Source organism: Pyrus communis, chromosome 4, assembly GCF_041283825.1.
Source record: "Pyrus communis isolate YQ-2024b chromosome 4, ASM4128382v1, whole genome shotgun sequence".
In the NCBI taxonomy this organism is placed as follows: Eukaryota; Viridiplantae; Streptophyta; class Magnoliopsida; order Rosales; family Rosaceae; genus Pyrus; species Pyrus communis.
The window spans coordinates 17,697,131-17,720,444 of record NC_142568.1 but is presented as its reverse complement, the minus strand read 5'-3'; the positions used below and the strand labels follow the sequence as shown (position 1 = coordinate 17,720,444).

General features: G+C 38.9%; 4 protein-coding genes and 3 non-coding genes across 8 annotated transcripts; 5 read left to right on the top strand and 2 right to left on the bottom strand.

The window, feature by feature from the left end:
- Positions 1 to 718: 718 nt before the first annotated feature.
- Positions 719 to 3,992, top strand: LOC137722065 (uncharacterized; the record flags this gene model as incomplete). The annotated part of the gene is made up of 6 exons (XR_015961724.1): positions 719 to 956; positions 1,255 to 1,321; positions 1,984 to 2,315; positions 2,540 to 2,681; positions 2,844 to 2,969; positions 3,328 to 3,992. It is a non-coding gene; the product is annotated as an uncharacterized LOC137722065 (transcript).
- Positions 3,993 to 11,140: 7,148 nt separating this feature from the next.
- On the top strand, positions 11,141 to 14,993 carry LOC137723406 (O-fucosyltransferase 19-like). The gene is made up of 8 exons (XM_068462600.2): positions 11,141 to 12,345; positions 12,615 to 12,687; positions 12,776 to 12,846; positions 12,975 to 13,063; positions 13,176 to 13,308; positions 13,400 to 13,632; positions 13,720 to 14,196; positions 14,306 to 14,993. The coding sequence occupies exons 1-8, from the start codon at positions 11,671 to 11,673 to the stop codon at positions 14,559 to 14,561; spliced, it is 2,007 nt and encodes a 668-aa protein (XP_068318701.2). The 5' UTR covers positions 11,141 to 11,670; the 3' UTR covers positions 14,562 to 14,993.
- Positions 14,994 to 15,396: 403 nt separating this feature from the next.
- LOC137723407 (fructokinase-like 1, chloroplastic) lies at positions 15,397 to 17,892 on the bottom strand. Its single transcript, XM_068462601.2, has 2 exons — positions 16,870 to 17,892; positions 15,397 to 16,284 (listed from the first exon to the last, which is right to left on the bottom strand). The coding sequence occupies exons 1-2, from the start codon at positions 17,680 to 17,682 to the stop codon at positions 15,592 to 15,594; spliced, it is 1,506 nt and encodes a 501-aa protein (XP_068318702.2). The 5' UTR covers positions 17,683 to 17,892; the 3' UTR covers positions 15,397 to 15,591.
- Positions 17,883 to 19,055, top strand: LOC137723730 (protein transport protein yos1). Of its 2 annotated transcripts, XM_088692703.1 has the most exons (3): positions 17,883 to 18,020; positions 18,355 to 18,399; positions 18,643 to 19,055. In XM_088692703.1, exon 3 carries the CDS (start codon positions 18,646 to 18,648, stop codon positions 18,877 to 18,879), a length of 234 nt encoding a protein of 77 aa, XP_088548829.1. In that variant the 5' UTR covers positions 17,883 to 18,020; positions 18,355 to 18,399; positions 18,643 to 18,645; the 3' UTR covers positions 18,880 to 19,055. The 2 variants fall into 2 exon arrangements, with proteins under 2 accessions (XP_088548829.1, XP_068319025.1); XM_068462924.2 differs by lacking the exon at positions 18,355 to 18,399 and having other exon boundaries at positions 17,887 to 18,020.
- Positions 19,056 to 20,581: 1,526 nt separating this feature from the next.
- LOC137723477 (heme-binding-like protein At3g10130, chloroplastic) lies at positions 20,582 to 21,542 on the bottom strand. The gene has a single exon (XM_068462673.2). It carries the CDS (start codon positions 21,273 to 21,275, stop codon positions 20,667 to 20,669), a length of 609 nt encoding a protein of 202 aa, XP_068318774.2. The 5' UTR covers positions 21,276 to 21,542; the 3' UTR covers positions 20,582 to 20,666.
- Positions 21,543 to 23,081: 1,539 nt separating this feature from the next.
- Positions 23,082 to 23,170, top strand: LOC137724032 (small nucleolar RNA snoR26). The gene has a single exon (XR_011067154.1). It is a non-coding gene; the product is annotated as a small nucleolar RNA snoR26 (small nucleolar RNA).
- Positions 23,171 to 23,217: 47 nt separating this feature from the next.
- Positions 23,218 to 23,314, top strand: LOC137724034 (small nucleolar RNA snoR27). Its single transcript, XR_011067156.1, has one exon. It is a non-coding gene; the product is annotated as a small nucleolar RNA snoR27 (small nucleolar RNA).

The following is a 23,314-nucleotide window of genomic DNA, read 5'->3' as shown; positions in this document are numbered from 1 at the left end:
GTTTTAAAAACATATTCAAACAAACTCTTAATCTTTCGGATTTTGTTGCTTGAGAAAACACTTCTAATCATATACACTCTGCTTTGACAAATAATTCACAAAATTTATTACAAATTCAAGTGACTTCGGCGAAAATATTTAGAGTGTTTCCTGAAGTAGCATTTAACAAGCGTATTTTTATAAGTCATTTTTATGAATAAAACACGCTTTTAAGTAACCCTGTCAAACAGAGCCAAAATATTTTCTTAGCTGTACAAAAATAATCCCAAACATGGAATTGAAAGTGTGTATAGTCTAAATAATTTGAATGCATTTCCAACAATGGTTGACATAAAAAGTTAACTTTTTTGTTGTTTTCAAGTTCTCTCCACCCTCGTCTTACTATAGATTAATGTAGAATAACAATTGTACTAAAAAAAACACTTAATTCTAACCCAAATTTGTGGCATGCTAAAAATTAAGCATCAGTATTGGTTTGGTATTAATGTGCTTTGAAAAAGAAAAAAAAAAAACTGTTTATGCTATAAGAATAAGCTTATTTTTACTGTTTTACGTTTTAAGCTTTTTTTATCTAAAATGGTAAAAATAAACTGTTTTTAAATGTTCACCGCACACATTTTTTAGCTAAGCCTTTTTTTATATTCATTTTTTATAAAAACACTTTCAACTCATCAAATGATTGACTGATTGTGTTGCGTTTGGATTTCGTTTTTGGTAATGGGTTTTGTTTTTTTGGTCATTTGGTGAAGAGAGAAACGGTGAATTGGGAGAGAAGGGGAGTGAGAAATGGAGCTCGTACCAGTACGTGGGAAGAGCTGGGTCGGTGATTCCAACGGCGGCGTTGGCCGGGACTGAAGTCAGCGTGGAGGAGATACGGTCGGCGGCTACTTATTCTGACCACTACCCGCCTTCTCTTCATGCTGCTTTGGTTAGTCCGCAGGAGCCTGATCCTTCTGGTATGCAAATTTGTGTTTTGTGATGTTTTCGATATGGGTTTTGCGTCATTTGTGACATTTAGGTGAGCTTAGTTGAAAAAATTTTGGCTGCTGAGAAATTGGGGGTAGAGATTTCCTCTAGAACTATACGGCTGAGTTCATTACATAAAGTGTTGGGTTGACTACATTTTCCTTTTCGGTTTTATTATCTTGTTGGCAAAAGGAGGATTACAAAGTTGGACTTACTTTCTAGTTATGAATCTCTGCTGTTTGCCATTGCTCTGTCATCGGATGTATTGTGATGGTTATAAACTTGCAGAGCAAGCTGTTACTTATAAAGGTGGATATGGAGGAGGTTATGGTGGCACCACAAGTGAGCTCCATAGGTATGGTTCATGTAATGCACCTGTTTTTAAGAGACGCTGTCATTTGAACTGATCGTGTTTTTAAATTGGCCGGTTGAATGGGGCACACATTAACCACTTCCTGCTTACTTATTGTTCATATTGGTTCAATTATCTTTTTGAAACTAATGAACAAAATGCCTGTTTATGATATTGAGGTTCAGACCACGAGCCAAGTAAATTGCGGGTGAAAATGTGATGGATACTAGATTAGATCTTTTCATTGTATCAAAGTAAATACAAAAATATGATTTGGGTTCAAGGGGGCTCTTCTTAAAGTGATAGGTACTAGATTCTTGTCATTGTATAAAAGGGAAATTTAAAAACATGTTGAGGATCACAGGAGCTTTTCGAGTAATATGTGCCAGGTTCAGACATTGTCATTCTATAACCTTTTTTCTACGTGGATTGCTCCTTGTCATTTTGTCAAACAGGTTTACTTTAACTAGTCTTGCCCTAACCTCTTCTCTCTTGCTCTCTTAGAAGATTTTCGCATATTCTTTTTTTCCTACATACATGCATAAAAATCTATATTTAGCATTTTACCCTCTGCATATAGTCTGCGGTAATCTGTTATGGTATTTTCCTCAAGTTCAACATTGTTGTGTCAAAAATATTCTGTTAAACTGAATGTTTACGTATAGGCTAATACCAAATGAAGTGGAGATACGAGAGTTGCTTATTGATCATGTTGGCCATAGATGCTGTTGGGGAAGACGTCCTGCACGGACCTGGAAGATCAAAAAAGTAGAAGATTGCAATGTTTATGTGGGAACACTAGATACTTTCATTGAAGAAAGGGAAACCATAAGAGAAACACAGCCATATCTTGGTGGCAGTATTGATGGAAAAGATAAGGGACCAGAACTTGGAATCTGGGAATTGGATTTGAAGTCTCAGTTTCCTGTTATATTCATACCCCATCATGAATCATGGGCAATAATTCTGCATTCTGAGTCCATTGAAAAATGTTCAGGCAAGACTTTTGGAATTGTGGAGTTTGAACTTTGGACTTAATAATTGTTTCACCTTGTATTTGTATAATTCTCTGAGATTATTTTGTAAGTACCTTCTTATTTTTTGATATATTTCTTGTGTGGTAATTTATGAGTTTCTTCTCGACAGAAAATCATTCCCATACCTTTAATGATAGAATCTATTGTTATTGAAGTCTGACAAAATGTTCAAAAGGAATTGCAGGTTGTGGAGGAAGAGGAGATATTGTGTGTCCTAAATGCAATGCAAATCAAGAACCTGGATTCTACAAAGAAAATCAGATGGCTGAGTGTTCTGCTTGTTATTGAAGGGGTTTAATTGCTCATAAAGATGGATCTGATTCAATGTGAGATGCTTATGTTTTCCCCGTCTAGTTATAAATAAAATCGTGCTCTAATCTGGTTTCAAGCTATAATATGAGGACTATCCAATATCACTTTCTTATGCATCATTCACAGATTTAGATTTTTACTGTATCTCACTTATATATATGTATGTGTCTATGCAGATGTGGGAGTTGCAATGGTAAGGGAAAGATCCCCTGTGCAAGTTGTGGATCTCGTGGTTTGATAAGATGTTTGACATGCCAAGGGAGTGGTTCTCTTTTGACACACAAAGTTGCCGTTGTTAAATGGTATGTATGTTAGTTTGGCGATAATATTTCCATATGACGTGGCATAAAAGCCAGATTACCACTTCTCATTTTTCAAGTTACCATCATTTCTCTTACCATTTTGAGAAATTTCTCATACGTGTCTTTTGAAATGGTTTGTGGTTGGCAGATGATGTAAATTGTACGAATTTCAGACAGGCGCGTGCACACGTGCACTCGAACATGCATTCGTCTGAATGCTGGGTGCGTGGACAAAAAAGCATCCTCACTCTCACATTTGTACTGCACCTTTCAAGTTTTATTTTTCTCCATCTTCTGCTTATGTAAATCATCCTGTATGAAAATGTATTATGAAGTAGAACTCTTAATTCTGTTTCAGGAAGACACTTTCAACCAGAAAGGTGAGCGCGACAAGCGGAGCAGCATCTGTGCCAGATGATGTTTTCCACAGAGCGAAAGGAGTCCGGTTGTGCAACACTCAGGCATACCAGTGCAGTCCAGCCTTCTTTGCCGACTCTTTCTTTCTTAACCAGTTCTCCTCCGAAGTCATTGCAGACAGAGGTCATGTACCTCTCACTGCAAGGGTGATTAGTGAGAGGCATACCATCTCTGTTGTGCCGGTGACATGCATCACCATGGCTCATTGCAATCAGTTGTTCAGCTTCTATATCATCTGGTTTAGCAGGGAGGTGTACTTAAGGGACTACTATCCATCCAGGTTTTGCTGGGGGTTGTGCCCTTGCTTGGAGTGGTTGAAGTTGTAAAGTGGAAGATTGTCATCTTCAAGAGTGAAACAGTTACAATATTTTGTGCACACGAGTATATAGTGGCGGCCGGTAGCCTTTGGTCAAAGAAAGGCCTTAGATTCGATTCACACAATTGCAACGACGATATATTGTTGTAAAGGGTATGAGACCAAGTTTTGCTCCGTTGTGATTTGTTGTGGACGAGTTATCGCTCCATTGTAAAAGTATGTTTACAAATATATTTATATCATTTGTTATATAAGAAAAATGAAGTGAATAATTTTATTGTGGTTTATAATGTTGATGAGGTTTTGTCAAGTTCTTGAATGCTTTTGGAAACGAAAGTTGGCCAAACTCTTTTTGTGAAATTTTGTGCCAATTTCAATTCCAACGTGTGTGGTGCAGAAGTAGGAGTTCGGAGCGCTTGAACAACTATACATTTTTGTGATGATTAAATAGACAAATAATTTTGAATTTAATTGAATTTTTGCAAAGATGGTATGAGAATCGGGACTTACAAAATAGACGGTTTAGATCATTAAAGTTCGATATAAATTGAATCCAACAACTAATCTTTATTTTTGAAAAAAATAAAAATCTCTCCCCTTGAAAGCTTGCCTAAACATCTAACGCAAACATAACCTATCAGACAGGCGGCGGAAAATCATGAGTTTGGAGTGTGGAGCATGGAAGACTTGGTGACAATGTAGCACTTGAAAGTCCAAGTGTCCAAGTGTCCAATTCTCCCACCACCAACCATGCTTAGGATTTTAGGGCTAGTGGATAGAGGGTCATTCGCATGGTCCAAATATCCATGCCCTTCCCTCCCGACTTAAAATTCGGAGGTTCCCACTTCCGTACGAATTAGGGTTCTCTTTAAATTTTTTTTGTGAAGATTTTTTAATTACATCTGTTTATTATAAATTGTGTGATCATTTTTTATTAAGTATTATTTATATTTAATTTTAAATAAAAAAATTTATAATAATTTATAGGAAGACAATATATGATAAATAAATGTAATTGAAGAATTCAGAAATTTATACAAATGAAATCCGGAGAGAGGATCCTTGTTCCTTCCGCACCACCGCACACCTCAAGTCGGCTAATTGGCCAAACAAGATGAACAAGAATTATTATTTTATTAGTGGAAACTGGAAATGCGGACCCACCAAAAACTGTATTTGTTAGGCGTGGCGTGTGGACCCCCCTCACTACCATCTGGTGTTCGATTCTGTTATGATTGGAAATTGGATTACACCACTTCTCAAGCTCATATCTTTGCTTGCTTCTTAAGTCCTTAACCCAAATTTAAGTTAGTCAAAATAAATACTTTGGGTTTCTTGACTTTGAAAAATACAAGCTAAAAAAACACATGCATATAAAAATTATGCTCCATGAATGTCACTGCAACGGTATTTTAAACGATTCACACACTATTATACGAAAAAGTTGAAACGCATAATGTATAATTAACTTGAGTCACCATCACAGTGACATCCTCATTGTATCTATAGTTTGGTTTAATAAATAAAATAGTAACGTAAGGTATCTTATATTACATGTTACAAGAAGTCTCATGCAACATGAATGTCAATGACATTAGGACGGTATTCAAAGCTAATAACGCATTGTCGCATAAAACAGTTGAAAAACATATTAGTGTGTAACTAGCTTGAGAAACCAACGCAGTAAAATCATCATTATAAGCAAGTTTCTATCGTGTAGTTAGGTTTAATAAATCTATTTTGACTTGCATTTTGTTGATCATTATAAGCAAGTTTCTATCGTGTAGTTAGGTTTAATAAATCAATTTTGACTTGCATTTTGTTGGGCACCATAAGTGTGAGGTCACGAAGATAAAACATATGGTATAGAACCCATGTCAAAAGTCATAATGATTAGTCCTTATGCATTGTTAGCTTTCACTAAATTTCTTCACCAACAAAATTCCACTTGGAATCTCTCTTTCAATTGACACCCCTAACTCCTAAGACTTCCACCCATATTTTATACGATAATTTCATCGACAACTTTTGCCACTTAGCACAGAAAAATAAAAAATGAATTATGAAATTTTATATTTTCCCCCACAAATTCAATTTTTTTCCTAAAAAGGGATTAGTTGGTGGTTTTGCCAATGTGCTCCACTTTTACGTGGTTCGGGAAGACTGGGACATTTCAACCTCCGCCTAGCAACTTTTGTGCGATTTACCAGCGCCAGAAATTGAACACGTATGGAATACGGATTTGAAATTCATTTTTAACCACTGAATCACCTCGTGATGGTTGTAGTATTCTGTTTGATTTTACGATAATTATTCTGTATTTATTTTCTTATTATTTTAGTTTTAGATGAGAGCAAAATAGAAAAAATGATTAAATTCATCCAAAAATACAGATCGTGCTTAGCTTTCGTTTATGCAAAAACAAAATAATTCTTTCCGCGTTGAAGTTTCATTCGTCGGTCCCTCCGCCCGCAGTCTCACATCTGCTCTGATTGGTGCCGCAGTCCCCCACAAAACCGCGCCGGCATCGGCCGAAATTTTTCCTCATCATTTCGGTAAAGAAATGAACCACTGCGATTGAATCCCAGACTATCAAAACCAACGGCTAGAAATCCAGCAGCAGTCACTCTCCTGCTACAACGGTCAGATTTTAGACGTGCCGACCGTATACGGTACGGTAAAAGACGACGAGTGTGGCGTTTGTATGCGAGCTGGGGGATCGTGAGTAGTGCCACGTGTCGCGTTCAACGAAGGCGGGAATGTCAGGAGTCAGAGTCTACACCATCCCGTGTTCGATGACAAACTGACAGCTAGGAAACGAGGATCGAGGAACGTTCCAGAAAGTGAGCGGCTGAAAGTCTTGTGTGTTGCAAATTTGCAATGTCCAAACTACCCTTCGTGGTAAATGGACGAACACCCAACCCACCAAGTACATGAATAGCTTTCACCATTTTGTTAATGGAAGCTTCTGATTAGTTATGTTTGATTTGATAATTAGGCGAAGCCACACTTGCACCGTATAAACCAAAGTTAGCCGTTATCTAATTTCGATTTGTTTTTAATCAATGTCTTGTATCACAAAACAAACAATCAATTACACAGTTTGATTTTATTAGTGTAAGTGTGACTTCTACGTAGATTAGAAATAAATCCCATGTTCCAATTTGGCGGATCATCTTACAGTCAAACAAATAGTAGCAGTAAATTAACATGATTTCAAAACCTGGTGGTGGTATGGGAGAAAATTGAAACAGCATTAGGGTTTTCAAAATTACGTAATTCGTAGAGTACTGGTTTGTACTTGTGAATTTTAAATGTTATTTTAGTGTTGTCTACAGAAATACGTAGCTCGCACAAAAAAACATAGGTTGAAGATTGTTCCTTTTTAAATTACGAAACAACGTTACAAATAAGATTTTTTGCAGATTTAGTATCATACATATCAAATTACAATCTAGAAAATATAGCAAGAAGAAACTTATCATCGTTTGGAGAGATTTTTCACGATGCATAGAATATGGGCAAATCAGCCATATATCATTATACAAGTAGAGAGACACTTGAAGAAAAAAAAAAAACATTTCCTCTACTTGTATAATAACGTATAACGTACCACCTCATATTCAGACACATTCAAAAATCTTGAAAACATAAAGAAGGCAAAATGATTTGGTGCGGAAATATGGTGTTGGATAACCACGATGCTAAATTTGAAAAGATAACTAAAGGAAACATCCATACTAACCAAAAATAATATCACTTGCAAATAGCATGATGCCCAAAAAATATAAATTAAAACCGTCCATATTATAAATATTTCAAGTGTACATGCTATCATGCATCTTGCTAGCTTTTCACTATAACTGAAAACATTGTCGTAACGTATATGTGAATAAGATCAGTCGCCTTTCGAAAAAAAAACAATGTTAACGTTGTCGTAAGATATACCAGAGAAGCAACTGATCAAATCTTGCTTGCTAGACAGCATAATTATTAAAACTAGAAAGAAGTGAGTTTTCTTAGATCGAAAGGCACAAAAAGGCATGCAATTTTGGTCACACTACTACATCACATGGGCTAAAACGCAAACGAAAGGGATGGTCATATTTAAGCTACATTGCTAGCTTTCCACTCTAACTGAAAATATTATCGTAATGCATATGTGAATAAGGTCAATCATCTTACAAGATAAACAACATTAACGTTGTTGTAAGAATCATACTAAAGAAGCAACTGATCAAATCTTGCTTGCTAGACAACATAATCATTAAAACTAGAAAGAAGTGAGGTTTCTTATATCAAAAGGCACAACAAAGCATGCATTTTGGTCACACTACTACCTCACATGGGAAATACGCAAACGTAGGGGATGGTCATATGTAAGCTACATGATGAGAGTGGTGTGAATGATTGAGTAAACACTCAAATTGGGATCCTTGTTCATGATCTATCACAGTTGTGGGCAGGTTTCATGCCCAACTTCATGTGTATGGTAACTAAAGGGATCAATTAGGGTACCCCACAAAGATAGGGATATGTCCATGTAGGGGGAGAGTGTGAGACAAATAGGTACAACATTTGATGATCTCAAACGTAATAAGAAAAAGGGTAAATCTCAGTTTACCACCATCAAGTTTCGTGGTTTTCAATGGTTAGTACATAGTTTTTTTCGTCCCAGAGTCATACCTAAAGTGTTAATTTTTGGACAGTCTCATACATCCGTTAGTCTGGTTGTTAAGTCTTCCATTAACTGATGATGCCCATGTGGACAATAATTGGGTGTCATGTGTCATTAAATGGTCCACGTGGAAATTAAAAATTCAAAAAAAAAATTCTCACCCAAATTTAAAGTATGAAAATAATTAATTAAATAAAAGTATTTAAAAAAAAAAAAAAAACTCATAACCACCTTCATCTTCCCCACCCAACACCCCTTCATCCCCTCCACCCCCTCCACGGCTCCACCCCTCCATCCCCTCCACCCCTCACCCACCGACACCCTTGCCGTTCCCTGATACCCACCCCTACCACCAAGCATTTTCTCCTTCCCCAAAAACCCAACCCCTTCCCTTCCCCCAAATTCCCTCCCTCCCTTCTCTCCTCTGCGTCAAACAACAAATCGCAGGGGTGGGTATCAAGGAACGCGAAGGGAAGGGGCTGGGTTTTTGGGGAAGGAGAAAAGGCTTGGTGGTAAGGGTGGGTATTAGGGAATGGGAAGGGTGTCGGGTGGGGAAGACGAAAAGGGTTTTGGGTAAAATTTATTTTATTTTAAATACTTTTATTTAATTAATTATTTTAATATTTTAAATTTGGACGAGAAATTTTTTTTTGAATTTTTAATTTTCACGTGGACCCCTTAATGACACGTGGCGCCCAATCATTATCCACATGGGAGCTACGTCATCAGTTGACGGGAGACTTAACATCCAGATTAACGGATGTATGAGATTGTCCCAAAATTAACATTTTAAGTATGACTCTATATGACGAAAAAAACTTTATGTACTAAATGTTAAAAACCACAAAACCTGAGAGTAGTAAACTGAGATTTACCCTAAGAAAAATTAGGATACTCTATAACTTTTTTAGGCATGGCTATGTTTTCAGTTAGCAACATCCGTGGCTACTCAAAACTGTTTATTATCAACTTTTAAGTTCTCAACTTTACCTCCCTCCTTCCGCGTTCGAAAAGGAGGCTATAACCGTTTATATAAGAGATGATGAGTAGTGCGTGTGTACGTGTATTGTGGAGTTGGTTTTAACAAGTTTGCAAAAGTGATTAATTTTCCTTAATCCAATTCCCTAAACAACTCACTGCGTAAGAGATTTCTTGATATAGTAAATTCTCGATAAAGTAATACTCTATAAGAGAATAAACTCTTTAAAGTAAAAAGAAAAAAAAAATCATGATCCTAACTTGAGACCAGTTATGTATAAGAATAAACTCTACATTGTAATAAGTTTTTAAAGTTGATGTCACGTCTTTGAATTTGTGGGTACGTAATACTTCGTCAACATGGAGACCTTCTTGTTGAAGCCAAAAGGTGTCTAACTTTTCAAGCATGCCGTGCAAGAAATAAAACACTTGGTGCCTAAGTGAATGATGAAAGCTATAAAATTAGTCTGGTCCCAACTTTATAACTTTATAGAAGTTTTACGGTAATATGTTTTGAGGTGCTTTCTGTTTTAATTTGGCTAATTAGTAATATTCATCCAAATACAAATAACATACGTTATTTCACAATATTATCAATCCAACAACAAAATGGAAAGTCATGATGTCAATTCATATCATTACCAAAGGAAAACTAATGAAAAAAACTTGAAAACTTTAAGATTTAACCAAAATGACAAAACAAAGGGTAAAGTGAATAGTAGCAGGATTGACTTTTTAATGTAAAAATGTGGTTTTTCATTAAAGTGAACAGTACTATGAACTTTTCTTTAAATCTATTACCAAAGCACAAAAGATGCTTCACCTTCAAGTACTCACGATAGCAATTATGTCAAATACTAGTAAATTCTAATCCGATCTCTAAAATATGAACCCAGTAACGGCTAACTCAAAACCAAATTATGTCTGGTTTTAATCGTGTCGAAAATTGCCAACCTTAAATCCTCTAAAACTGCACCCACCTCACCTAACAAAAAGGGAGAAAATTTAGGTCAGGGTAATCCACTTTTTACTTGGGGTGTTGTGTTGTCTTTGTAACCGTTGTCATTTTCACTTTCACATAACAGTAAGTTTGAATGAAAAAAATAAAAATTACTAAGGGATTCTATAATGATGAAAATAAGAATGACAAAATTGGACTTTTTAGAATTTGTGAATTTTCTTGTTTTGCTTAGCGAAGAGAACAAATGAATTTAAATATGAAATTTAATGTGTGTATAGAGTCATTGATATATAAATGACAGGTAATAGTTAGGAACTGTGCTACTAGTGGACCAGTGGTGGTGACGACGGTGTTGATGACGGTGGGTGGTGGTGGCGGTGACAATGGCCGGGGAGTATGTGGTGACGGCGGTAGTTGTGATGGTCACGAGAATGGTGGGTGGTGACATGTGTTAGTGGAGGCCACTCATGCTTGAGTTTTTTTTGTATTTTTTATTTTAAACTCTCATTCATAGATATTTATAAATAACAATTATTACATAGATTTAAAGTTGAGAATTTTTTTTTGAACATAAAGTCAAGAATTGGATGTCCCAAACTTGAATTTCTTTTGTACGCAAAAATTCTGAATTCTTATGTTTATAAATCAAAATAAGAAAAATGAAGCATATCAATCCAAGAAACAAAAAGTGAATAAACTTTTTCTCTAAAATTTTTTTTTTCCTGTGGATATTAAGAAAACAGGTGGATTGATTTAGCACATTTAGACGAAGACACCAGCCCTTTTAAAAGTTTTAACCATTTTGCTTTAAAACAGTTTTTGTATTATACCAACAGAAAACAGAATGCCACCGAAAAACAAACTCGTAGGCGTAGTCAGTCCTTTTGCGGATTCACCAGGGGCAAATTCGTCATTTTAGCGCTCCCTTAACCTTCCGCAATGATAAAAACCGGTCTCTCAAAAATTCAGAACATCCCGCTGATCCGCCATTGGAGAGAGAGAGAGAAAAAGAAAAAACAGAGCAGTGGGGAATGCGAATCCCACTTTACAAAAAACAAATCGAAAAATTCATAGGATTTATAAAAAAAACATAACACCCCCTTGTTGTTGCCGAGGATTTCGGACTGCCCTTTTTCTCTGGAAGCCCATTGAGGAACAGAATCGAGCCAAATCGAACCCGATATCTCTCTCTGTTTCTCTTTTCCCTCACTTTCTTTCGTTTTCCCGGAAAATTAAATGGTACCCGGGATTTTGATTCGGGTTTGATTTTTCGAGGAAATTAAAAAGATTGAATCGGATCGTGTGTTGTAGCGGGTGCATATTTGTTTAACAACGTTAGTGCCGGTCGGCCATGTCCTCCGGTGGGACGAACTGCTCAAGCAACATTAGTTCGAAACAACCGGCTCTCCTCGCGCTGCCCACGACCACCAGACGACGCGTCGCTGACGGCGTCATGGACGCCGGCGAGCGGCTCCCGACGAGCACTCTTCCTCCCGACAGCAACATTGTCTTCGCCGACGACGACGATGTGGAAAACGACAGCCTCCTCGACGGCACTATATGCGGGCCCCACCACGCCCTCCACCACAACCACAACCATTATTCGCACCACCCCGTGATGAAGTACCTCGTTCTCCGTCGGCGGCTATTCTTCTGCGTTCCCGACAAGTGGCTGCTCCCGATGGAGGACGGATTTCTATGGACGGTCGCGATGTTGCAGTCGCTGAGATCGGGGCGGAACGTGGTCCGCAATATTTTCGGGGCTCTGCTTTTGATGGCGGTTATCTCCGCGTTCGTGAAGTTGTCGTTTTTTAGTAGCCACGTCGAGGTGGTCGGGGAGGTGGCACAGAGGACGGAGGGCCGACTTTTGATTCTGAATACGGTGAAGGACGATTGGTCGGGGGCGCACCGGGCCGTCGCCGAGAACCAGGAGTCCAATTCCATGCCTAAACGTGTTTTGGAGAGGGAGAGGTTGTCGGAAACCGAATCCTCCACCATGTTCAAGCGACTTCTCGAGCGGTTGCCGGTGAGTCAATCAATCAATTCCCCCACAATTCTTAATTTTTAGTTCTTCAATTATTAACATTCTGGGATTTTTAATTTTTCACTACTTGTTTGGTTTCCGAGAAAATGGAGGAAAGTGATGAGACAATGGCTAGTCTTTCTGTTTCTATTAGCGTTTTACGTTAACCAATTTACTCTTGTCCCTTTCTGTTTAGGTAAAACGTTGTATTTATGAATTCAATGCTGGGACTAATCTGTAATTAATGATCATTAATCTGCTTTCTTTTCCAGACCCCAGAGATTTGGAGGAAACCCAACAGCGACAATCTTGTTAAATGCATAGCTCGACCCAAGAACCGAATAAGTACGTCTACATTTGTTTCCCCATCCAAATTTGTCAATTTCGGTGATTTAATGCCTGAATTTCTTAACATTTTTATCATTTCCATCAGGGAAAGGATCGAAAACAAATGGTTATCTGCTTGTTCATGCCAATGGCGGATTGAATCAGATGAGAACAGGGGTAAGTACAAATCGTGCGCTCGAATCTCCTTTCCCGTAATTTAGAGCAGTTTACAATATCGCCTTGTCAAAAAAGTAAATTTTAGACACGTTTTGGAAGCTGACATGGCAACCCAATTGATGGTGCAGATATGTGATATGGTAGCCGTTGCAAAGATAATGAATGCTACCCTGGTTCTTCCACTGATGGACCATCAATCTTTTTGGACGGATCCAAGGTAAGATTTTCTTTGCAAATGATGAGGTTGTCGGATTGTATTTAGGAGTGGCTAACTGGCTGATTAATTTTGTTTTATTATGTTTAATTGAACTCTGTCATGTATTTTGCAGTGATTTTAAAGACATTTTTGACTGGAGACACTTCATGAAAGTATTGAAAGATGATATTGATATTATCGAGTATTTGCCAACCAAATATGCAGCTGTGAAGCCTGTTCTGAAGGCTCCCGTCTCCTGGTCGAAGGTGCGATCCGTGTTAATAAATTTTCAGATGCGTAGGGACTTTCGAATTGGTTCTGTTCTACGAATTGTATCTAAAGATGATTCGTGTGCAGGCGAGCTATTACAGAAGCGAGATGATCCCCTTGCTGAAAAAGCACAAGGTTATAAAGTTTACGCACACTGATTCTCGGCTTGCTAACAACGGGCTAGCATCCTCCATCCAAAAGCTGAGGTGCCGTGCGAATTATGAGGCTCTCCAGTACGCAAAAGAGATTGAGGATCTTGGGAGAGTTTTGGTTGACAGACTGAGGAACAACAGTAATCCGTATATTGCTCTTCATTTGAGGTACTTCTGTTGTTTTGGTTGATTATTTGGGTGTTGTGTTGTTTCGGAAGTAGTGGAACTAGGTAAAGAAACTCTTCTTGATTGCAGATATGAAAAAGACATGCTCGCTTTCACTGGCTGCAGCCACAACCTCACTGCTGAGGAATCTGAGGAGCTTCGGGTTATGAGGTACAGCGTCAAACATTGGAAGGAGAAGGAGATCGATAGTGTAGAACGAAGGCTCCAAGGCGGATGCCCATTTTCCCCACGAGAGGCAGCCTTGTTCCTAAAAGCCATGGGATACCCTTCCACAACAACAATCTACATTGTTGCTGGCGAGATATATGGTAGCAACAGCATGGCTGCTTTTCGCACTGAGTATCCGAATGTCTTCTCTCATAACACTCTTGCAACAGAAGAAGAGCTAGAGCCCTTCAAGCCTTACCAAAATCGGCTTGCAGCCTTGGATTATATTGTAGCAATGGAGAGTGATGCCTTTGTTTATACGTATGATGGAAATATGGCCAAGGCGGTGCAGGGACATAGGAGATTTGAAGGGTTCCAGAAGACTATCAACCCTGACAGGTTCGCTTTCATACCAGGCATTTAGTATTTGGCTCCTCAAATTCCCAACCTTTTGGTTGGAAGATATATCATGAACTAGTTTTCTGACATGTTATGATTTTCATTTCAGACAAAATTTTGTTCAACTCGTCGATCTGTTGGATAAGGGAGCAATATCATGGGAACTTCTTTCGTCCGCGGTTAAAAATCTGCATTCTGACAGGCTTGGAGCACCATATGCTAGACAGATCGGTGAGTCACCAAGGTTGGAGGAGAACTTTTATGCAAATCCCTTTCCCGGTTGCATCTGTAACAAGACGCAGGAGCAAATGTCTAGGGTGAAGTTTGATGAGAGACGAAGTAAAACTGTTTCGTCGCAAAGATGATGCAGTCGGACGGAGAATGCATGTGGCTAGCTCATGCTGTAGAAAATACTACACAATACCACTGCTCAAAATGGCAGCCCGACTTGGTGGGCTTTTGAAAGAAGTGCTTTTTCTGCTCGGTCTCAGAGATTGTGCTTGCTGTACAGGGTCGAAAAGTTGTGATTCGCAATGCAAGTTTTGGTTTATGATGAAATCAGACTGAGAAGGCAATTTGAGATTGCAGAGAAGGTGGAGCTCGAGTATAGTTTCAGGATAAATTTCGGGTAGTTTGATGAGCACAGAGATCTCTTGCCGTTGTCAGAAATGGAGCTGCTATAGCAATTCATTGATTCAATTATTTTTTTCTTTGATTTGGTCTAAAAAAAAGAGCTCCGCGATGAATTTGAATGTAATTTTTCTTACACAACCTCCAATAGAAAGAAGTTTCATACATTTCAAGTGGATTTTTCACTTGTCGTTGTCCTGCAGGCAATTTATTGAAACTAACTAGGACATTGGAGAAGGCACCCCAACCCTTCTCCAAAAAATCAAGCTCATAGTCAGGCACGGGATGATCCGCAGGTGGAACTACTTGCCTTCTTTGTGATTATTGTTTGGGGTCCCTCAATTAGGAGGGAAACCTCGATAGAGTTACTCTACTAGCGCATCTCTCACATTGGATGAGACGACCAATAAGGAGCCACACGTGACTAAAATACAAAAATTTCATGCTTTTGTGAGAGCTGTCCCACAATTGACGTGATCCAAGCACCCGTACACAAGTTTTTCTCCTTGTTTAGATGAGGGCTCCTTTTGCTTGGATGCGCTATACAGTACAAGGATTATGAGGAATATATTTGCTCCAAAAGCAATTCCCATTTCTAAAGCCCATGTGTTTTTGGTTTCTGCTACAATTGCACGAGTAATGTGAATTCAAATGCTAGACAAGTGTACACTGGATACAATCTTTCTTCTTACAGATTCTTCCTACATTGACAAAATTTTCAACGCTAACGAGATCATACGATACAATGAACAATTTTGTACAGTACTACCACATCGAAGGCACATAAACCTGCTCCTTCAGATTTTGAGTAGCGCTTTCTGTCGGAAAACCTCGAACAGCACCAATCGTCCACTGCGATATAATTCCTGCTGCAACTGCAAATCGAAGTTCCCTTTCCAAAACATCTTGGTCTTCATACATCTCGGGGTGAGTTGTCAGCTTTCGCATGATAGCAGCTACAACTGCATCTCCAGAACCAGTTCTATCACAAGTGAATGGGGTTATGAGCACATCTTCTGTTCCAATGACAACACCATGAAACAAAGGAGAATAGTAATGAATTCGAAGAGTTCCATCCGTCACAAACAGGAACTTAAGTCCTTTATGCCATAACGGAGTTATTTCCTCAGGCGTGTAATGGTAATAATCTCTCCGCTTCTTGGTTTGCTCAAACTCCTCAGCATAATACTGGGGCCTGTAGTTCCTCTTCCCCACGTAGTAGTCTTCATCAAGAAGGAATTCCAATTCCTGCCTCGAAACCTCAATTATATCAGCATCGTTCCAGGCTCTGTTGATGTACTTCCTCGTTTCATCGCGCGATTTCCACAGAGGCAATGACAAATTCACATCAAAAAACACAAGACCTCCAAACTTTTTGGAATAAGACATTGCTCTGAATAAGGTCAGTCGCATTGAGGGAGATGTCAAAACTTCTGAAGTGAAATGGAATACTCTAGCCTGCATTAAGGCATCAAAACGTATTATACTAATGATCTCACCCCTTTTCAACAACATAAGAATTCATACCAAACAACAATACGAAAGTGCAGAAATCACTTCCCTGTGATGAAACGATGTGCTCAAACGAACAATTGATGCACTCTCAATTAATTGTATACTAAAGCTTTAGCCCTTTCAGATCAAAGGCACTTCTAACATCATTTTGTAGAGAAATTCAAAAGCACTTTTGGAGAAGCACTTCCTAGGTGCTTCTTGAGGATGCATTTCTTAAATGCTTTTCCAAGAAGCACTTCCTACTTCCAAAGTTCTTTCCAAGAAGCAATTCCTACTTCCAAAGTTCTTTTCCAAGCACTTCCTAGGTGCTTAATCAAAACACACTCCCTAGGCGCTATTCCAAGAACCACTCCCTACTTCCCAAGTGCTTATTCAAGAAGCACTTCCTGGGTGCTTATCCAGAAAGCATTTTGAAATGTTTCTTCGACTGTTTATGAAAATTCCGACGTGTTTCTACTAATAGCAGAAGCGCCTTATGAGCTAAGAGTGGCCCTTAAACAAACACAATGTAAACACTATATACAATACCTCTTTGAGCACGGCGAGGTTGAGCTCGGAGCAAAGCAACGAGTCCTCGGCGGACTCCTTCACCGTCTCCGCCCACATCCTCTCATCGTCGAACTTAATTTTCATGTAAGTCATCGCCGTCTTCGCCGTCGAATCGAACTTCACCGCGCGCGTCTGAACCCTCTCCTTGTTCATCATCAGCACCATCTCATCCCCAAAATCGTCCTTCCCGACCTTCCCCATAAACGCCGCCCTCCCGCCGAGCCGCACGTGCGAGATGGCCACGTTGGAGGGCGACCCGCCCGGCGCCCTCACGAACTCCGGCGGGTCCCATTGAAGCATCTTCCACTGCGAGTAGATGTCCGGGTGCAATGGGTTGTCGGAGACCCGGACCGTCGGGACGAACTCCTTCTGCGCAGCCCCGAAGCAGCAGACCAGAGGAGGGTCGTCGTACTGGAAATCGACGCCGTCGTCGTAATCTTCGAGGTCCGATTCTGGGTATTCGGTTTGGATTGCGGATACAGGTTCCGGTTCGACAGCGCCATTTACGACCTCGGACTTCTTCGAACGCTTGGTTTTTTTGGGTACTTCTGAAGCAGATGAAGTGGGGCCCTTTTTCCTGCCGCGGCGAGTGGGTTTGATGGGTGCAATGCTGCCATTGTCTTCGCCGTTAATGGAAACTCTGGGTGGGTTTAGATTGCTCGATTTCGGGGGCTTAAGTAGCAAAAACCGTGGATTGAAAGCTTTCAACTTTAAAGATTCTAAATCTACCCCTTTTGAAATTACGCTTCTGGGGTTTACTACCAGTGGGAGAGAGAGGTCAAATGATGCCATGGTTTGAGCTGAGTGTTAGGGTTTATCCATGTCCGTCAGCAAAACCTCGCTCAGTCTCACCGTGCATTTTATCGGGTCGTCGTTATATATTGGACTCCAACATCCGGGTCGGGTCAGAATTAAGTGGGAATGTCTTTAAGTGATACGTGGATTATGTACGACCGTCGGATGAAAAGTTAACAAGGATTCTGACCTGGCTTCGATTAGTGCTTCAAGTGCTTTTGATTTGATTTGCGATGACTTTCGGCCTTTCCTGTTGTTTCGGCTCGGTGTTGTTGAAATCAAGGCGAAGGCTTTCGACCGTGAAACGACTTGTTGTCTGGAACAAGTAATCGCCGGTAAGATTTCCTGTCGTTCTGTTCTTCCTAGAATCGAGTCGATTATGTTAAGATACGAAAGAACATGTCTTTTTTCAGTTCTGATCCGTTTCCTTTTTGAATTTGTTATTTTTTTTTTTGGGTTCAATATCGACATTTGAAACGATATCGATAAATTTCGTTATTTATTCATGATTTGCACAGTTTCGGCTTGTGCTTGAATATTCATTATGCCCTTTTGAAATCTTTTACTGAATTTTGTGTGCGCATAAGAAATTGAAGGTTTGAAAGCACTTCTGTTGCTTTTACTTTATGCGTTGTCGGAATTGGTTTGATTATTTGAAAACGCTTGCAGGGCACAGTTGGGACTGCATTCTTTCTCCTCATAAGCACTTTTGCTGTAAGTGCTTTTATCTTGAACAGCACGGGTGCTACTATAGAAAGAGATATTATGCCCCATAAGCTCTTCTGAGTTTTTCTGCTAAATGTGTTCAGAAAACGCTTTTTTAACACTTCCAAATGGTGTCCCAATCAACCCTTAACAATTTTAAAAGCACCTCCAGCTCCAAACATGCCTTTCATGTTAATTAGTTAGTGAATCAGTGATGTTTAGCAGCTGAGGTTGTCAACCTGTGTTGTGCAGAAAATGGGATTGTGGACTGTATTCCAAGGCTTCTTGCTGCTCGCAAACGCATTCGCCATACTGAACGAAGATCGGTTTTTGGGTCCGAGAGGGTGGACCTTGCTGCAATTGCAAGGAGGGAGGAGAACTACGCTTAAGGGGCAGATCACAGGATTTATACATGCATGCCAATTCTTCAGATTTCCTCTCATAATTTTGAACCTAGTTACCATTGTAGTGAAGCTCATCTCCGGGTGAAATGCTTTGTGTGAATTATGTGTCTGTAATTTGTTACGAATTTTCGGCAAGTTACATCCTGTTTTGTTCTTGGGTTTGAGTCCCAACTACAAATTCAGTAGGTGGGTGTGTTGTTGATCCATGGCTTTATTGTTCTACATTACACACAGTTATTTAACTGAATATCGTTCACAAAAGATGGGATTCAGAGCAGTCTACTGACATAACCAGTAGAGTTGGAGAACTCTCATGTCACAGGATGATCACGTTATGGTGGGCGTCCAATACCAACTAGGCCTGCCAATTTCTTACAAGAACCATGAACCAAAAGGGAAAAGCCATGATGATCAGGAAAAGGTAGTGTTGGTCACTTCTATGGCCCTGTTTGCCAACATTTCAGATAGTTGGTGGATTGGGTCCTCGAACGATATGAAAATAACGGATTTTGGGTCAGCCAACGAGTCGAGTCGTTATCGAATAACCTGTTCCAAACTCGTTAACGTGTCAGGTCGTTATCTGGTCATCTATTAAGAACCCGATAAGATATCATTTGCCAAATCTAGACATTAAGCATGACAACAACACATGGATGTGTCTTAGCTTCTCTCCACATGTCCTCGTACCATTAGCATGGGATGCCATTGTGGCGGTGTATCTGTGTCATACAAGTTGTTTTTGAGGTATAGACTCTGGTGACATGTAAGTTTCTGTCGCGGAATTGATGGTGGTGTAGCCTACAAAGAGTGCAAATGTTTGTGGTGTTAGGATTTCAACGTAAGGCCCCCAAACATTGAAGTTAGTACGTAGTCCACCGAAACCAAAGTAGTAGACTTGGGTTCTCATTGCAGACATTTGATTGCCTATACGCGGAGCTATCTGTATTCATCGCAGAGGATCTTATTTGGTTCCTTAGCTTTTTGGATCGGAATATCGGAATTTTCTGCTAATTAGTTTGACATATATTTATGGAGTTTTATTTTTGGAGTTTGACGTGTCAAATTATAATTTGTATAAAGGAGTCAATATTATGGAGAATCACTCTTATCATTCCATTTGAGGAATCCATTTTGGGGTACGAACAACTCGTATCATTCCTACGGTCGATTTCGGGCTCAAGTGCAAAAGTTGTCATATAAAATACAACATTAGTTTTCGCAAAGAAACTTGTCGATGTCATGATGATATTGTCGCTAAGTTACGTAATATTACTGATTCATGTGTTATAATATGAGTGAATGACATGACTGTTATGTTGTGAATAAATTCATATGTTATAATATAAGTGAATTGATATAAAACGTGACTATTTGAGCTTGAAAACTTGTTTTTTTTTTCTCTTGAAGCAAAAATTCCCTTCATTGTATCCTTCATTGTTAACAAAACACTAATGCAAACAAAATTAAGGTGTAATCATGTGTATCCTTCATTGTTAACAAAACACTAATGCTATTTGTGTGTAAATTATGAAGTTAGATTCTGATTACGAATCACTCTTATGTGTACTAACTATTAGGAATCCCATCACAAGGAGAATCATACTACAAATCCATTATTTTCTTACTTTCTCTTTTCCGATTCATAACTTCTTCATTCCTTATACAACTACGAATCCATTATTTTCTTATTTTCTCTTTTCCGATTCATGACTTCTTCATTCCTTATACAATTGGTCATCGCCGATTACGAACATGAGTGACATCCCAAAGCAGCATAAAAAATAGTATACCGTACAAAATACATGTTTTATTTAATACTTGTTAAAAAAAACAGAGCATCTTACAAACAAACAAGAAACAGAATCTGAAAAATCACTCAATTGGAATCATAACCTCGTTAGTCCTGAACGGAGGCAAAGTCCATGGCGGATTATACCTCGCCAGAATATAATCCCCTATAATCTTATACCCATCTTTCTCCAAGCTCTCCTTCAACTTCTCTACCTTCTCCGCCACCACCTCCTCCGTCGCCACGCCCGCAAATCCCACCACCCCATACTTCCTCTCCCCCTCCTCCCTAATCACCACCCTCTCATCCACCGGCTTCGGCGCATCCTCCGCCTTCCCATACTTCGCCGGCAGCAAAAACTCCATCGTCACCATCCTCTTCCCCTTCTCCTCCCTCGTCACCACCGGAGCCGTCATGGCGATCTTTTCGCTTTCCGGGTTTTGGGTTTTGGTTATGACCGGAGCCGTCATGGCGATTTTCTCGGGCTTGGTGTTCTGAGGATTTCCCAATGCGCCGATGTAGTTGGCGAGGACAGTAAATCCGCCATCTTTGTCGCCCTTGAGGTCGGAAGGATCGTAGGTGAACTGGGCTACTACAGACGGCGCGTATTGCCGGATTTCGTAGAGAGCGGTGGAGTGGAGGACTTTGTATTTTGGGGTTTCCACGCTTATCTTCCCAAAAACCATGCCCATATTTTTTTGAGGAATTGGAGTCGGTGGTCTCTGGATTTCTTTACTCGGATTTGATCCTTGGAAGTGGCCTATAAAAATGGTGAATTTTGGGAGATGTGGGTTTTGCTCTGCTATTGTTCTAGCTTTGTTGCATATATCTCTTTATCTTTTGCTTGGGGAGGAGGATTTTCTTTTCCTTTTTCCAATTTTTTGATAAATATTGCTTGGGGTTGGGGAGAAGGTTGGAAATGTACACTCTGCAGTCTTGAACGAGTGCCTGGTTTTACTGATGAACACGTGGATACATTCTGTCCACTTTTTTTTGTGTGTCAAATCTGTCCACTACTGAAACGGGACATGGTCTATGGGTGCTTGAGAAAATTATAGGAACATCCCTCGATTTTTTGTTTCGTGTATAACGATATATTTTATATTAGGATGAGGAGAGAGTTTGGCTAACCAACACAATGAACAACTTAATTTTGTGTCAAATTCATCATCCATAAGATTTGAACCTAAGATCTCTCACTTGCAAGTGAAAAGAAATATCATCAAACCGTAATACTGAATGACAAAAACATCCCTCGATTTTAGTTCTATTAGAAAGATGGTCCCTGCTAATTGGTTTCTTAACTCATTAACACGTACAATTATAGTCATTTTCGTTAATTCCATCAAAATGAATCATGTTGGAAGTATCATTGTTAAAATTAAAAAAAAAAAAAAAAAGTACCATTAATACATGGAATAAATTTGAAGATAATTGCTCCAATTAGGTTAAAATTGATGGATTATTTCTCCTATTGTATTAAAATACCATTGCTACAATTTTACTCATTTGGTTTTTCAAATTTGCCTCTTCATTTAGCCTCACGTGCATAGCACATTGACTCATTTTGATGAAAATGCTAACAGGGTTGACCAAAATGACCACAGTTGCATGTTTTGCTGATATAAATGATCGATGGTCACGAACTTTTAGTTCAGTCACTATTACAACAATTAAGTTAAGGTTAAGAGCAAATTGCGAGGTAGAAATGTTTGAGATTTGCTTTGAAATATGTTATTTACACATCCGTTTTAATTTACGACACACTTTTGGTTTTGGCTATTGATCTTCTTAAATTCATTCAATCCAACGGTCGAAATTTGAGAGAAGTGTGCAAGAAGTAAAAAATGAGTATGTTGATAGCACTATCCTTTGATTTTAGAAGGTTAAAAGAGTTTTTGACCATCAAAACATTCTAGATACTAAGGTGATAGAATTAACGAAATAGGGCAATATTAGGACATGTAACAAGAATACAAATGGTATACGGAGTAAAGTAAGCTTTAGTAAAGAGTACAAGCAGCATAGCTAAAAGTAAGTCATTGCTTTGCGAACTAGCACATACAAATTTAACGTTTCTAATTAAATCACTTAAAGTGACAAATTTAGATGGGCCGGATGGTTGTGGAGAACATGCTATTTTTAAGGGTGGGCTAGGCCCAGGATAGGATAACTGCCCTGGCCCAGGGACGATTGCTAGGGTTAAGTCCAATCACACCCCTATAAATGTTATCCCAAATCCCTCTCTCTCTTATTTCTCTCTATCTCGTCTTTTCAAAACCGCCAACGATCCTTTTTTTTTTTTTCTTTTCTCTTCATCTTCTTCAATCGAAGCTTGATTAAATTTTGTGTTTCTATTTAATCTTTTCCGATAATTATTTTTAACATTTTCATGTCAATTATTTAGCAAAATTTTTTTTGTTTTGGGTACACAATTTCTCCTCCTTTTTTTTTCTTTCCCTTTTTAATTCTTTGATAATATTGAAATATATTGGAAAGAAGCATCGGTGATGATTTCTTAGAAACGTTATCCTTGCACTATGATTGCCTGTGAAGAAAGTATGGGGAATATTAATCTGAGATGCTTTTTCTTTTCAATTTGTATTTATTTTAATTATATATTTTTGTGCTGTTTGTGGATCAATGATGTTACTAAAATCTGCGTTATCTTTCTGCAACTTCTCTCGACCTCGAGGGATTTGAAGATAATTTCAAGTTACTGAGATCTTAT